General features: G+C 40.9%; 1 protein-coding gene across 2 annotated transcripts in view; it reads left to right on the top strand.

Annotated features, from left to right (window-relative positions):
* The window catches only part of AR (androgen receptor), a 217,159-nt gene extending 209,510 nt beyond the window's left edge, over positions 1–7,649 (top strand). Inside the window, exons 7-8 of one of the 2 annotated variants that reach the window (XM_070365314.1) lie at positions 157–314; positions 1,012–7,649. In XM_070365314.1, the coding sequence (XP_070221415.1) occupies positions 157–314; positions 1,012–1,167 (314 nt within the window). In that variant the 3' untranslated portion in view covers positions 1,168–7,649. The remainder of the gene's footprint in view (positions 1–156; positions 315–1,011) is intronic. The other variant, XM_070365315.1, reaches the window with a different exon arrangement.
* The last annotated feature ends 9,826 nt before the right edge of the window (positions 7,650–17,475 follow it).

The following is a 17,475-nucleotide window of genomic DNA, read 5'->3' as shown; positions in this document are numbered from 1 at the left end:
CCCAGGCATATAGACCTCAAGTGACAGGAAGCCAAGTCAATGGCTCCTTCCTTGTGGGGGTGGGGGTCAAGTTTGTGGTCAGAAAACTTGGTGCTTTGTCTAATGCTCCTTCGTGGGCATGCTTCCCCTCCCCATTCTGTCTTCATCCCACATCAGTTCCAGTGGATGGGCTGAAAAATCAAAAATTCTTTGATGAACTTCGAATGAACTACATCAAGGAACTTGATCGTATCATTGCATGCAAGAGAAAAAATCCCACATCCTGCTCAAGGCGCTTCTACCAGCTCACCAAGCTCCTGGACTCTGTGCAGCCTGTAAGCAAACAATGGAGGGTGCTTTGTCAGGGAGAGTAGCCTGATAGGGCCAAGTGATAATATGCTCTTCTAGGGTCTGGCACCACCTGTTGGGAGGTGCTTCCATTCCCCTCTGGCTTTGAGTGTGGTCCAGGAAGAAAATCCAATGAAGAAGAAAGGAACACAGGTCACAGTGTCCCAGCTGGATGTTGTGAAAGAGGTGGAGGAGTTGAGAACAGAGCAACTGGGACTCAGAGAAGGGGCTTAGAGTAGATAAGTTCTTTAGGCAGACAAAACAGACCTGGATGTTTTTCCCCTCTTCCTTGAGTCATGTGCATGTACGTTTGTGTGTGTGTGTGTGTGAGAGAGAGAGAGAGAGAGAGAGTGTGTGTGTGAGAGAGAGAGAGTGTGTGTGTGTGTGTGTGTGTGTGTGTGTGTGTGTGTGTGTGTGTGTGTGCTGGGGAAAAGGAACACTCAGTCCTGAGTCAGAGAGCCTGCAGTGGTTTAAGAGATCTCTTGGGACCTCTCAGTGACTCCCTGGAGACAATTTAGTGCATGTGTGTGTGTATGCACTCACACACACAAACACACACACACTCACAGAGGCCCAAGGACATGAAAGGAAGGAGGAGGAAATCAAAGGCTGTGGGGGAGACCCTGACAAGAAGCCAACTCCTTGTCAACCCTGTTTTTTCCCTCTCTTGTTGTCTCCTTGCAGATTGCACGAGAGCTGCATCAGTTCACTTTTGACCTGCTAATCAAGTCTCACATGGTGAGCGTGGACTTTCCAGAAATGATGGCAGAGATCATCTCTGTGCAAGTGCCCAAGATCCTTTCCGGGAAAGTCAAGCCTATCTATTTTCACACTCAGTGAAGCTTTGGAAGCCCCCATTTTCTTACCTCACCTCACTCCCTTTTTCAGATATCTTCTGCCTGTTTTAACTCTGCACTACTTCTCTGCAGTGCCTTGGGGAATTTCCTCTATTTATGTATAGTCTGTCATGAAGATGTTCTTGAATTCTATTTGCTGGGCTTTTTTTTTTTTTCTCTCTCTCTTTCCCTCCTTTCTTTTCTATCTCTACCTATCTGACTCTCCCATGGCACTTTCAGACTGTACTTCCTGCTGTGGCTCTTATCTGTGTTTTGAATGCTGTTGTATTTCTTTAAATCTGTGATGATCCTCATGTGGCACAGTGTCAAGTTGTGCTTGTTTATAGCACTATGCTGTGTGCCAGCTACACAAACGTTTACTCACCTAATGCCACGTGAAGTTTAGAGAGCTAAGAGTATCTGGAAAAACAAAAGACAAACAAACAAACAAACAAAAAATACACTATGGTTTTTCCCTCTTAAAAAATATTAAAACAGAAATTACCAAAGAGGCCAACAGTAACTAGAATAAGGTGAAAATTGCAAGCCCATGGGGAGTCACTGCTTTTTTCCCCCAAACCCTCTCTCCCTGGGAGACTTTATTTTCTGCCAATGGCTATTGCCATTAGAGGGCAGGGTGACCCCAGAACTGAGGTGGATGGGGGCAGATTTAAGATAGGACAGATGGATCACCAGTACCTGCCCACAGCCTTGGCTCCTGAGAGCTAGGCTGTTCAACTGCAGCACAATTCATGGTACTGAAAAATGTGCTTCATGTTTGAAAACCTGTCTGTTGGAAATGCCTCCCCACACCAGTCCCTTTTCTCTTGCATCCTCTGCCTCCACCCTCAAATTGACTTTCAATATCTTTTCTAAGAGCTTTGAACTGAATGTTTTCTTTAGCCAAAACTTGGCCACTTCCACTGAAGAATCAGACCAGCAAGAAGGAGAGGGAGATCTGACCTTTTGTAAGGCCCCATTCTGATCCAGGTCTGCATTCCCATTTGTGGCCCAGGGAGGAGCCTAGGGCTAGAGTCAGAGGAAAAGGAAGTAGTGGCTTGACTGTTCTCCTGCTTAGGACACTGAAGATTTGATCCTTCTTTGCCTCTACCTTTAAGAGACCTGAATGTTTTCTGCCTGACTCCATGCAGCTGCAAGCATCCTCCATCCTCCCTTCTGTGTTTTCTGGGCCCGAGCTTCACCAGACTTCACTACAGCCACAGTGGTGAAACTTGTCCACTCCTTGGGCACATTCAGACTCTCTGCTAAGAACTCCCACCCCCAAGAAGGCTAACAAGTCAGCAGTCTTGATGTCTATCTCTAGATGCCAGTAGGCTCAAAGATTTCTTACCATATGTCTCTCATCAACTGAACTCTCAGAACTCTGTAGACCTTAGACAAACTGGAAAGAAGGTATCAACGGGATTGGACAAGCTGGGCGTCTTGCCCTTGTCCCCCAGAGATGACACCTTCCCACCAAGTGAAGAATGCCCACTTCCTCCTTCAGAGCAGCTAAAGGGGCTACCCAGATCTGTGTTGAAGAGAAAACTCTGTTACCAATGTGAGAAAAATGAAGGCACTAGAAACGGAAATCCTGTAAATGCTCTCCTTTCCATCCAACATATCCACCTGCAGAAGTCAGGGAAAGAAGAGAGAAGAAATCAAGAGAATACTAACTAATAAATTAAAAGTTTTCAGAAGCAAAATCTAAAGCCAGATGGGCACCATCTGGTGAGTTTATTCACCATCCTTCTCTGCTGCTGATTCTGGGCTCTAACGTTGGCCATACTCACTCAGCCACTTTTGTTGCTGCCTCTCGGCCAGAGGAAGCTGAAATACTGAAACTACCGAACCATGGCCTCCTTTGGAAAGGTCTGATGGGCTGCCACCTATGAACTTGGTGTGTTCCAGCAACACTGGTTTCATATAGTCCTTTGGCACTCCTTTGTTCTGTTGACTTTGTCCCCCAGTCATGAGTACTGGGGAATGCCTACCTACTTTCTCATCTTGGCCACTGTCTCTTCACATAGCTCTTAAATTCATCTGCTAAACAACAAATTAGAAGCCAGTCACCAAGCTGCCTGTTTCAGCTAGTTCACTCTACTTGTTGTTGAGAAGATAGTTTCTGAGTGACATGATATGATCTACATGGGTTTCCTCCCCTGATTTCTGCTGATATTAATAGCCAAATGAACCTGCAAAACAGCTTCTTTAAATAACAAGGGAGAGGGGAACTTAAGATGTGTGTTACACCAATCCAAGTCTGCTGGACAAAACTAAAGCTGACAGGTTCTCTTTATAGGGTAGGATAGAACAATTCTGTTTTTCTTTGTTATGACACCATTTGGCTTATGGGATCACTTTTAGCTGTTTTAAAGAGAAAAAAAAAACCCACCACTCTATTCATTTAAACTAGGTTACTTTTTAATAGTTCCTTTATATCTGTTTTGAAATGATCCTCATCTTTTGTGGTACATGGATTTGAGTATATTATTCTAATACCTCTCCTTGTAAATACTAGATGCTCTCCTTTCCATTTCTCTGGGTATCAAGGTTTTCATCTTTATAGATTTCCCAATCGTGACTCTTGTCTTTATGAGTATATGTTTTTCACTTGTGAAAGCCAAAAATCAGTGAAATGGCAGTGTAATTAAAAACAGAAACAACTAGATTACTCTGAACTCCCAAATGGCAAGACAAGGAGAAAATGGCCTAAACAAGGATTTAGGTGTACTGTTTTTGCACTGGGCTTCCCTGGTGGCTCAGACGGTAAAGCGTCTGCCTGCAATGCAGGAGACCCGGGTTCGATTCCTGGGTCGGGAAGGTCCCCTGGAGAAGGAAATGGAAATCCACTCCAGCACTCTTGCCTGGAAAATCCCATGGATGGAGGAGCCTGATAGGCTACAGTCCATGGTGTCGCAAAGAGTCGGACACGAGTGAGCGACTTCAATTTCACTTTTGACTTCACTCTCAGTGAGCAAAAGAGATTTTAGCTTAGCTTTGGCTCCCACAGATGAAAGGGGGATTTTTATTTTCTTTTGGCCATTGTTATTCCAGCCAGCGTAATTGCCAGAAGTCTCATTTTGCATGCACTCTGCTCTACAAACAGATTTGATACGGTTGGTACACTGTGCTCACCTTTGAAGGATCAGCCACCCACACCTATTCACCTGGTGAGCTTAAAGATGAGGATCACTCACCAGACAAGCCATGGAGACTATCCCCAAAAAGGTTTGCAGTGCTCAATGGGGATGGAGAGTGAGGAAGAGAAAAAGAAGGAGCACCAGGGAGAAAGTCCCATCTGTGCTGGGCAGCAGACAGCTGCCAGGTTCATAAATTCTGTGGTCAAGGAAAAGAGTCGTGTGGCAGTTTCAGCTCTTGCTCATTGGGCAGCTTGCCCAGGCCTGGCCTCTGAGTTGAAATGCGGGTTGGGTTCTTTGTTCCATAGCTTTTCTATGCCACAGACAGTATCTTTGTTCTTGAAGAGTTCATTATTTTTTTAACAAGAAAGAAGATTTTTGAAGGATTCTGTCATATATCTTTGAAAAAAAGAATCAGTAATACATATATTTTTATATATGTTAACTGGCACTTAAAAAGGTGGGGGGGGGGAAGAGTTTCACTCTGTCCTTTGGGTAGTTGCTGAAGTGATTTTCCAGGTTGAGAAATAATGCGCTGATGCTAGAATCCCTCTCTGTTCATACTCTACTTCTATATACATATATGAATATATAGCAAGAAATATTCTATTTGTACTTCAAAAGAAAATAGGTCCACCATCCACATGATATTGGTACTACACAAATGACCTAATGTTAAGCATCAAGTAGCTTCTGAGTGTTTGTTTCATTAGGCACAGCACAGACATGGCCTTGTCCTCTTTTCTGTCTTGATACTGGGCATGAATCAAAAGTACAAGCCACTCCCTCTCAGTCTTGTGCTAGGGTTGCACTTCATGAGACTCTTTTCAGACAGCTTAATAACTATCCCTGCATGGTTCCTACATGGCCCTGGGAAGACAAGAGGTTGAATACTAATTATTTTATGGCAGTTGCCCAGGTGAGAGGACACTGGGCCCAAGGGGGGTGACGTTCATGCTCAACTATATGTAGGGGGTCATGAGAATCAGGAATGCTAAAATACAAGATCCAATCCCAAACTTAAGTCAAAATAATCCATTTATCATGTGCACTATCTAATAAAAGGAAGTTTCTACCCTTGCTGCCTTTTATTAGGCGGGTCTGTTCTCACCACTAATCTCTTTGAAAATCTGTGAAAGCAGTTTAAAAAAAAAAAAAGATAAAGAGACCAAAAAAAAAAAAGACAGTGCATCACATTATGTAACCAAAGATTACATTGTATCTGGTAATTTACCAAAATTTTTAAGGGCAGGGAGGGGGCAAACATTAGTGCCTCTTTGGTAACCTATCCAAAAACAGACTAAAGGACTTTGCTGGTGACTGACTTATAAGAGTTTTGTGGGGTTTTCCCCTCCACAATATACATGTTTAGAACAGTGGAAGATAATTTTGAAAAATAATGGGATTATGGGTCCTTCAGTAAGTGATTTTTATAAAAAGAACTAGCTTTCCTTTCATGTAGTAGTTGCTGAGCATATTCTTAAAGCTCCATCATTGAATGGTTGGAAATGGAGCTGTCTTGGCCACTGTGTTTGCTAGTTCTGATGTTAGCTTATCTGAAGATGTGAAGCCCTTGCTGAGAAGGGAGCATTTAAAGGATTAGATTTTGCACTAGAGGGACAGCAGGTGGAAATCCTCATTTCTGCCCACTTTGAATGGCACAAAAAGTTTCTCTGCAGTTTAAGGCAGAAGGTTGAAATATATTGTAAATGAGTATTTGTATCCATGTTTCAAAATTGAATTATATATATATAGATATAATGTGTTCTAATAGCTTTACCTCTCTCTGCACCTTTATATTTGGTTCCAGGTCATAGCTGATACCATGTACTTGTAAGAGAGGCCACAGCTACATTTTAGAAGCTCTCAGAATGGAAAAGACACCTGCGTTGATCAGATAACCAAGAGATCTCTGTTCCTATTGAGGCCTGACTCACAGGCCTTGCAAAGGAGCAGAGAAGGGAAAAGGGTAGGGTACATTATGTGTTGCACTTTACTAGCCCAAGACAGATGAATGTGTAAAGGGTGGTGAAGTCCCATTGAAACGGACTGGGATTTACCATAGGGAAGGCCCATACTTGGGGCCAAAGGCCCACCCAAACGATTAGCCTGTGGCCCCCTAATGGGACCTGTGCAGCTGGAAAAAGAAAGGGTATTCTTTGTTCTTCATCACCCCAGTGAGAAAAGGGCAGTTTCCTGCACTTGGGAACCTGGAGCAAGTGCTCCATTTCAAACAATTCACTCACCTGCGATTGAGGTGCTCTTGCTACTGGGTGTCTATGTGCTCTAATTCTGATTTTGGATATGTTCTGTAAAGATTTTTGACAATGAAAATGTGTTTCTATTTGTTAAAAAATTATCAGTGTACTAGAAGTAGTATATCTGTAGGTACAGGTCCATCTCTACCCACAGGTAGGGATGTTTTTCTTCAGAGATTGACACTGGGGTCTGTTGCCCAGAGCCTCCCAATCCTTAACCTTTTCTAGGTGAAGGCAGAAAAATCCACAGTCACTCCTCTAAAAACACTTCAGCTGAAGTAACAAACCATTCAGAATGTTTCCATTCCAAATATAAGTGGTAAATATTTTAATTTAACAGGTAGAGTTTTAAAGGGAAAAGTAGCCTTTGACTCATCTTTGATTTTTCCTCATTAGATTTGGCCATAAAATAAATGATACACATTGATTGGTTTTAACCCCAATTCAGTTGAGCAAGAGTACTGGTTCCTTTCTTTATCCCACTTCTCTCTTAGCTTTTTATGGAATTAAATGAGAAGCTATGGTCTGAGTAGCCCTTGTGGTTTAAAACAGTTTGCACATGCATTACTTTAAAAGGCTGTCACATAGCTACAGATTCCATTGGCCACCAATACTGGAACTCACATCCATTCCCAAAGGAAAGGAAATTCTGGAATGATACTGCTTCTCTGCTGGTGCCCTCCTGGGCTAATGCTTCACATTTTGGAACTCTGTACCTTGCACAGTAGATAAACCAAGCCTGCAGTCTCTCCCAGCTTTAGCCCTTGGTGTTGTACTGCAGTGATGTGCCTGTGGGGTTGTTCAATCCCATAAGCCACTCAGGTGCTGAGAGTACCCACCATTGGGATGACCCAAGCTACCAAAATAGTTTCTCCCCCCACTTTGACACCTTTCTGCTTTTCCCTAGACTGGAGTATTGATTAGGGAGTACCTCAGACATGACATTCTTGGGCTGTCCTCGAGATTACTTTGGCAGCAGAAGAGAGCAGACTATGTAACCAGATGTAAGAATTTACTTTACGCTGAGGGAAAAATTTTAAAGAAAGAAAGCATCATATAAAGTTGTCTTTTTTTTTTTTTTTTTTTTTTAAGAAACATTCATTTTGCTTGAAATGTCTTTTGATGGGGCTTCAGTTCTCACAACGACACTTGGCCTCCACTGGGCAGCAGAACCAGCCCCAAGCGCTAGTGTTCTATTCTCTTTTTGTAATCTTGGAATCTTTTGTTGCTCTAAATACAATTAAAAATGCAGAAACTTGTTTGTTGGAATACATGTGTGACTCTGGGTTTGTCTCTGTCTCTGCTTTCAGAAATGTCATCCATTGTGTAAAATACTGCCTTGCTGGCCTGCCAGCTAAAACTTGGCCACAGCCCCTGTTGTGGCTGCAGGCTCAAGTTATTGTTAACAAAGAGACCCAAGAAAAGCTGCTAATGTCTTCTTATCACCATTGTTAATTTGTTAAAACATAAAACAATCTAAAATTTCAGATGAATGTCATCAGAGTTCTTTTAATTAGCTCTTTTTATTGGCTGTCTTTATTGAAGTCGAGTTGGTATCATGCCCAGTGACTTTTTAATGCTACTTTGATTTTCATGTATTTTTAAAAATCTTTGCACAGGGGTTATAAATTTGTCCGCTTTGGCCTTTAGCATAATTTGACCTGGGACCACCAAAATATCAAAGGGTCTGTGCTAGCAAGCACAGATGGACACTGGCTGCCCATTACAACATCTCATCAGAAAACCTGAGTTTGTCAGGAGAAAGCTACACAAAACCCAGCTGTTCATCCTCATTCTCATCTTCGTGGGAGCATAAAATGAGTGGATGCTTCACAGCCTAGTTCTTGCCAAGCTTCAGATTAAGCTGGGCATGTTCACGTCCTCAGTGGTTTTCAGGGCCAATATCATTCTTGACCACCAATATAAAATCTGAGCCAGCCTTCTTTAGGGTTTACAAAAGTTCAAGCAAAGCCTCCTCCCATCTCCTCTCAGTGTGAATACTTAACGAGATCCTAAATTGAACTCTAGGCTTGAGATACAGGCCATCAATGAAGTGTGACAGATGTGTTAAGGAATAATCGGAATAATCTCAGTGTCCTCACATATAATAGGAGTTGTCACAGTGCCTCTTTACTAGTCCAGCTTGGGGATTCAGTAAAAATGTATATGATCCAACTAGTGGGCTTATTGCTGTGGCTTTGATCCCTACTAAAATGCCAGAACCCCTGGGAGGGATCTTACATTGAGCCATGTTTATCATTACCTCACAGTAGATGTATTTCTCAAACTTTTATGGAGAGCAATGCTTGATGGAGAGGAGAAGAAAACAAGAGCTTCTTAGGATGTGTATTTGTGTGTGTCTAAGTAAAGAGAGAGAATATGAATGTTTGTGGGTTGTGTGTGGAAGTCAGAGTCTACCTCCAGAAGAGTCCCATCTGACCATTGCTTAGTTTCTCTTCTCTTGGATCTACAGAGAGTGACCTAACAGCCACCCTACCTGGTTCCATTGACCACTCAGCTCGTGATACAGTAGTTATCATCATCATAGATTTTCCAAAATTATAACGGCGCAGAGGTCAGGGGTAAACGGTCACCTAGTGGACTAAAAAGAGCCTGGAGGCAGGAGTCTTATATGTGACTTAATCATGATCATATAGTGTATAGCTAGGATTCTGGCCTGCTGATTCACTATATGATACTGGGCAACCCTCTGCCCTTTTCTGTACCTTAGTTTTCTCATCTATAAAATGAATGTGCCTAAAGATATGAAATAGAACTAGAAGAGATGGAGAGCCCCTTCCAGGGTGGATGGATACTACAGTTATTACAAACTACAGCAACACTTTAAAAAGTTGTAACATAAAGGGGAAAGCAAAGGGCCTTTTATTATCCCTAGAACACAGTTTTGTAACTAGAATTCTGATGTTTGTACTCAATAAAAATTTACCAAACACCTGGGGCAGGGGGTCAAAAAAAAATTGAATCCTGTGTAATAGATGCTGTCAACTCCCTTGATGGATGGGGTTACGACTCAAAAGTAAAATAATTTGTTTACCATTTAGATGATCTCATAAATAGCAGAGATAAGTAGGAGTTAAGCCACGGTCCATGCTTTCAGTGAGTTTACAGTCTATTAAATACCTTAGACCAGGCCAGTCTGGGACTTAAACCCATGAAATCCACCCCAAACCCTCCCACATCTATCCTCCAAACAAGATTGGACTAACCCCTGATTTGTAATTATTGCCTTTTACAGCTAGAAGGGATCTTAGATAACATCTAGCCCAAATTTTACATTCTTCACATGAGAAAGTCCAGGCACAAAACTGTGGCAAATGACTAGCTCTTCTAGCACATCCAGGTCACAGCCCCTTCATGTGCCTGCAGGCACAACCTCTTGCATATTGGTTCAGAGCCTTGGTTAAAGAGCCTCCACGTCTCATCTGTGGTTCCCATGTATACAGCCCAAGGATCTCTACTCCAACTGCAGTACCTACTTTACTGACTCTCAGAGGTTTTCTTCATACCACTGCAGGAGAAAGTGAGAGGAGAGAATTACTGGGGGAGCTGGAATAGCAACTGTAGAAGCAGTGAGAAACATTCAAAAGACACACTGAAGTATTAAAACCTAGTTTTCTGAGTTAATAGGCAGATGCTGACAATTTGAACCCTCAGATTCTTCTGCCACCATTTTTCAGGCCACAACTTCCCCTCTTCCTTCAACTTTCCCAAGGTGCTTCAAACAAGGAGAAGACCATTTGCAGAACTTTGAGTACCAATCAGAAAAACTACCTAAAAAACTGACTTAAGCCAGACTCTGCAAATAGTCCCCCAGTCCACATTGGAGCACTTCAAATCTAAGACCAAAAAAAGAGGTCAACAGAGCAGAAAGGTGCTGTGGGTGTCACACATTTACCACCTGAGCAGAGATGCTTGTCCCCAAAGGAAACAAGTCCTGATGCTTAAACACAGTGCCAAGAGTAGATAATTTCAAAGTTGGACTAATCTTATGAGAGAATCCCACCACCTCAAAAGACTCCTGGGACTCTTCACAAGGGACAATATACAGTTATATGATACATTTGTTCTTTCATTTATTCAACAATCATTTGTTTGTTTAACCACTATGTAATCGACATAAGAACAAAATAGACATGGTCTCTGTCCTCATGGAACTTCTAGACTAGTAGGACAGACAGACACAGACAATTGTAATGAATGCTATGGTTAAGAGAAGGTATGCTAAGGTATGCAGTATTCTGTTGGGGTGCAGAAGAAGGGTGCCTAGCCCAGTCTAGTGGGAAGGTCAGGGAAGACTCCTTAGAGAAGTCCAGGCTGTGATTCAAGTTCAATGAAGAAAGGGTTGAAGAGGAGAAAGGGGCATTCTTTCTCAGACAAGAGACAGCAACCTTGCAAGGGAAAACACGAATAGTCTAGCCCGAGTGAAAAAATTTGAAAAAGAGGGTGATTGTGAGAGAAGAGAATAGAGAAAGAGGCAAATGCAAAAGTCAGTGAGTGCACATGTGTCACACTGAAGAGTTGAGCCTTTTTTTCAAGGTTAAAGGAGAGCTATAGGAATCCTTGCCACCATTTCAGTTCCCAGACAAATGATTTCATCTGTTCCTCATAACATCCTGAATTCAGGCCAACCAGAGATCAAGCCCATTTTGCAGATAGGAAAACTGACACTCAGAACAGTGATGTGATTGGCCCAAAGGTTGTTCCTGAATAGTTAACAGTCCTAAGTCTGAACTGGAAGCCCTGAATCTCCTGATTTCCAGTTTTAGGCTCCTCACATTAGAACAATCTATCAAAAACCTGGACCTGGTATAACTCTTTGAATGTATTCAACAGTCTCTGTGGTGACAGCATGCACTGTTTACTATGCCACATACACCTGCCATGGCCTTCCTGCATGCATGCTAAGTCACTTGAGTTGTGTCCAACTCTGTGCAGCCCTATGGACTGTAGCCTGCCAGACTCCTCTGTCCATGGGATTCTCCAGGCAAGAATACTAGAATGAGTTGCCATTTCCCTCTCCAGGTGATCTTCCCAACCCAGAGATCAAACCCACGTCTCTTACATTTCCTGCATTGGCAGGTGGGTTCTTTACCACTACCAACACCTGGGAAGCCATGGTCTTCCTGAGGTGACACTCACTGGCACGAGTTTCCAAGATGGCAGACAAGATATCCCAGAGAGGATTATTAGCAATTTCATAAGGGATAGTTGATGCTGTGGGAAGCCTGCCAATTTGGTGCTCTATGGATGTGGGGCTTCATTCATTCATCCAAATAGGAATGTCAGAGAAGATGCTGGAGAAAAATACATAACATTTCACCTTCCCAGAGGTGATGATATCTGACTCAGGCCTTGAACAGTGACATTAAAATTCACAGGAGGAAAAAAAAAATAAATAAAAAAAAAAAATAAAATTCACAGGAGGAAATGCAGCTGAGCATGCAGGAAAGAATATATGTCTTCTGCTTTGGAACAAAGCAAAAGGAACTAGTAAAAAGTAATAGTTGGATGAATCTGAGCAAGGTTCCATTGTGAAAAGCCTGCATGTCCTGCAAAGAAATGAAATTTCTTCTGTAGGCTAGTCATTCTCAGTTAAGGCATGTGAAAGATAATAGCCACATGTGTAACATTCTCTCAAGGGAGCCTCCAGGATTATATGCAATACCTGATACATAGCTATTATTTAGTCCCTTTCTCTCCCACTTAAGAAAGCAAATATGAATACAAGTGAGATTGACAATATTGAAGGGAAAATCTTGAACTTCCTATAGTATAACTAAGAAAAAATTCTACCAGTTTCAATGCTTAGGATATTATCAACATGCTACTTGCCACACCTAATAAGTAATGAGAGAACATCAGTTGAGATAACTAAGGACTTTTGAAAAAAGCTATAACATACTTAGTTTCAGGAGTTGAAACCTATGTTAAACCACATTGTATAAGAATACAATAAAAGTGACACAGAGATTGACTCAAGGGAATAGTGGTGGTAGTAGTAGTGGTAAATGTATTGAGCACACACTATGTGAAAAGAAGTGCTAAAGCAAAGGTCTTTATATTGTGTCTTACCTAATTCTTACATTAACCCTATGAGTTGAGCACAATTACTCCCATAATATAAATGAAGAAACTGAGTCCTTGACCCAAATTATTTCTGGCTCAGACCCAAGATTACTTCTAAGTAATAAAGCCTGAACTCTAAAATACATTTGTTGTCAAAGCCTACAGTTTTGATCACTGCCATATAGTTTGCTTGTTTTATTTTTTTGTGATTTTCTCAGTCTTTGCATAGAGGCCCAAAGGACTGAAAGCAGGCTGCATTACGGATAAGAATAAGGAAAAGACAAATGAAATTGTCTTTACAACTACCCATCTCAGGAGTGAAACTGTTGTCTGGTATGAGCCCATGATTTCTTCAGAGCAGCCACCTACTCCCCAAACTTCAAATGAGTACTTTTGGGAGGAAAAATTGTCTTCTCCAGCCCTACCATCTCCCAAATGTCTTTCCAAGCCCCTTGCTTTCATTTCTGTCTCTGGTTAGAGATCGCTGGAGTACAGCAATTCACTGGGTGTCCACAAAGCCTATGAGCATATTTGTCTATAAAGGCATAAAGGCATTGGATAAGAAATCAGAATACCAGCTTCTGCCATTAACTAGCAGGTGAACTTTAGCAGTCCTTTTCTTCTTCCTAGTCCTCAGTGTCCCCATCTATAAAGCAAGGGAGATAAAGACTAGCCTGGTTTCTTCTCTCATATGCCTTCTTAGACTCTGTGAAAGTTTTGACTAAAACCAGAATTTTGCCGATTGGAATTTCTTTATCTCACTCCAATGCCTGTAATCTTATTCCTATATTTTAGAATTTCTACCATAGAAAAATCTTATAGTTTTTGCTGTACTTGCAAATGTCCAGTCATCAGCATCTTTGGCAACACACTCAGTATTACAATGCTTGTGTTCCACAACAGCCTCCACCCTACAGCATGCCACCTTGCCTAAGACACCTGCCAGTCTCACTGATAGTACATTTCTACTAATACTTCTTGGGTCATTCTGTACCTGGACAATTTCAATATGGACCAGAGACTCTGATGGATATATCTCCTATCGAGAATAAACATGGGAAGTTGTGACTGTTTGGGGAGTCTCTGAGGTGGAGGTGGTATGGACTTTATTAATGGTTCAGGTCAGAAACCAGTGTATAGGCAATGCCATTGTTGTTGTTCAGTCGCTAAGTCATTTCCAACTCTTTTGAGACCCCACAGACTATAGCCTACCAGGCTCATCCGTCCATGGGATTTCCCAGGCAAGAATACTGGAGTGGGTTTCCATTTCCCTCTCTCACAGATCTTCCCAACCCAGGGATCGAATCTGTGTCTCCTTCATTGGCAGGCAGATTCTTTACCACTGAGCCACCTGGGAGACCCTAGGCAATGCCATTATATAAGCACTAATGGACAAGAGACCAGACCAATGTCTTCCTTTTGGGAATAGAGCAATATACTATTAGTCTTCATTTTTGTGGTTCCCTTCATGTGAAATGATAGCTTTCTTTTCTGCCTAAGTTAATCTTTCTTACCCATTAAGGGCTTGGCTCAAAAGCCAAATCCAGTATGTTTTCCTGATTTCCTCAATGGGAAATCAGTTCTCTCTCCTTTTAACTTTCAACCTCCTTCCCCTAAGCCCACACTATTGCTTGGGCTTGCACTTAGTTGTAACGATAGGAATCCATTGTCATTTAAATAGTGCTTTATACATAATAGAACTTTGATATCAGCTATCTCATTGGAGACTCACATGAACTCTATAAGGAAAGTGCAGCAGGAATTATTAATATTCCAATTAAATATGTGACAGGAATAAAGCATTGTTATTTTAGAAGCTGGCTAGAGACTTTTTGTTTCTAGCAGTGTGTTTTACTAGATACCCTGAATGACTCTCCCAATGAAAGCAATTAAAATATAAGTTAAAATATAAAATGAATATTTTAAAATAATATTTTAAAATTCACTTTTTAATTAGTATGATAATAGAAAAAATCCATGGTCAAAAAGGAAGTTAAAGCAGGAACTCTGGAAATAATTGAGTACCAAAGCCAAATTTGAATTTCTACATTGATGACTGTAGTTTTTAATCCTAATTCAAGATACTAATGACATCTGAAAAACTGAAAGATGAGATCCCAGATTGGCAGTTCTTACAGATGATTGGTATAAGCAAATGCTTTGTAGAAGAATGCAACTTTCATTTAAGCCTCAAAAATTTCAATGTATAAAATTCCAAAGAAAATGAACATCTCACAGTGAAAATGTACAAAATATACAAAGAAACAAGACACCCTGTGTAACAACCTTCAGAAACAACAAACATCATAATCAGACCTACAGACCATAAATATAAAACAATCACATTTAGAATACAAAATTTACTTTACTTAAAGTGATTAAATGTCTTTATAAAATAGTTAAAATAGAAACAAGGAAGAACAGAGTATAAAGAAAAAACAAGCATATTAGAAAAAGAATAAAATAGAATCTCTGAAACTAAAAAATAGAACAGTAGAATTAAATATATACTGATAAATTAGAAAACATATATATATATATATATATATATATACAGCTAAAGAGAGAATTAGGGAAATGGAAGATGGATGCAAACAAAGTATCCATAATATACAGCATAAAAAATGGAAAATATCAGAAGTTAGGAGATAAGAAGGTAGTGCAGATAAACCTAATATATATCTAACTAGATCTAATATACATATCTAACTAGACTTCCAGAGCACAATCATGGAGCAGGAAAAAGGCAACATTCAAAGACAAAATAACTGAGAATTTGTCAACATTGTTGAAAGACATTCATCTTTAAGACTTACAATCCTGACAAATCCCAAGCTAGACAAATAAAAGAAATTCACACCAGATACATCACAGTGATGTTACCATAGAATGCTAAAGAAAAATAATATTACAAAATCAGTCAGTGAGGAAGGGAAAACTTGAACAAAACATTAAAAATAAATTATATTAACATATCAGTTAGAACTGGACATGGAACAACCGACTGGTTCCAAATAGGAAAAGGAGTATTTCAAGGCTGTATATTGTCACCTTGCTTATTTAACTTATATGCAGAGTACATCATGAGAAACGCTGGGCTGGAAGAAGCACAAGCTGGAATCAAGATTGCCGGGAGAAACAGCAATAACCTCAGATATGCAGATGACACTACCCTTATGGCAGAAAGTGAAGAGGAACTAAGAAGCCTCTTGACGAAAGTGAAAGAGGAGAGTGAAAAAGTTGGCTTACAGCTCAACATTCAGAAAACTAAGATCATGGCAACTGGTCCCATCACTTCATGGCATATAGATGGGGATACAGTAGAAACAGTGGCTGACTTTATTTTTGGGGGCTCCAAAATCACTGCAGATGGTGACTGCAGCCATGAGATTAAAAGACGCTTACTCCTTGGAAGGAAAGTTATGACCAACCTAGATAGCATATTCAAAAGCAGAGACATTACTTTGCCAACAAAGGTCCGTCTAGTCAAGGCTATGGTTTTTCCAGTGGTCATGTATGGATGTGAGAGTTGGACTGTGAAGAAGGCTGAGCACCGAAGAATTGATGCTTTTGAACTGTGGTGTTGGAGAAGACTCTTGAGAGTGCCTTGGACTACAAGGAGATCCAACCAGTCCATTCTAAAGGAAATCAATCCTGGGTGTTCATTGGAAAGACTGATGCTAAAGCTGAAATTCCAATACTTTGGCCACCTGATTTGAAGAGTTGACTCAATGGAAAAGACCCTGATGCTGGGAGGGATTGGGGGCAGGAGGAGAAGGGGATGACAGAGGATGAGATGGCTGGATGGCATCATCGACTGGATGGAAATGAGTTTGAGTGAACTCCGAGAGTTGTTGATGGACAGGGAGGCCTGGCGTGCTGCAATTCATGGAGTCGCAAAGAGTCGGACACGACTGAGCAACTGAACTGAACTGAATAATAATAGTAGCAGAAGAGAGCAGTAGATGACTTTTGATATACTGGGAGAATTCTCTACCCAGCAAAAGTATCATTCAAGTTAAAATAAAAATGTTTTAAATCAGGTATTCCATAAAGGCAATTCTAAATGATGTACTTCAGATATTTGGAGAAAGATCTTAGAAGATCTGAGACCCTAGAGTTAATAGTGAGCAAAGGTACTCATACTGCTAAGTCACTTCAGTCGTGTCCGACTCTGTATGACCCCATAGACGGCAGCCCACCAGGCTCCCCCGTCCCTGGGATTCTCCAGGCAAGAACACTGGAGTGAATTGCCATTTCCTTCTCCAATGCATGAAAGTGAAAAGTGAAAGGGAAGTTGCTCAGTCGTGTCCGACCCTTAGCGACCCCATGGACTGCAGCCTACCAGGCTCCTCCATCCATGGGATTTTCCAGGCAAGAGTACCGGAGTGGAGTGCCATTGCCTTCTCCGAAGGTATTCATAAACGTGGATAAATCTAAACATACATTGACTATAAGCAAAAAAATTGTGATTTCTATCTAATATTGTGAGAAAAGAGCAAGATAGAATTAATTTGAAAACTGCATATATATTGATAGGGAGTTATTACAGTTATAAAAGTTAAGTCCTTAATTTGCTAAGAAAGAAGATAAAGATACTAACTTCATTTGTATCCAGTTATTTTATTTTTCCAATTTTATTGAGATATAATTTACACACAGCACTCTGTAAGCATATGGTATACAGTATAGTAACTTGAGTTTCATATATTGTGAAATGGTTAACACAGTAAGTTTAGTTAAGATCCATCATCTCATATAGATACTAAAAACTGCTTTTTCCTTTATTTGGTGAGAACTCTTAAGGTCTACTTCCTTAACAATTTT

The sequence above is a fragment of the Bos mutus genome, chromosome X (assembly GCF_027580195.1).
Source record: "Bos mutus isolate GX-2022 chromosome X, NWIPB_WYAK_1.1, whole genome shotgun sequence".
Taxonomy (NCBI): Eukaryota; Metazoa; Chordata; class Mammalia; order Artiodactyla; family Bovidae; genus Bos; species Bos mutus.
This window is presented reverse-complemented; position numbering and strand designations above follow the sequence as displayed.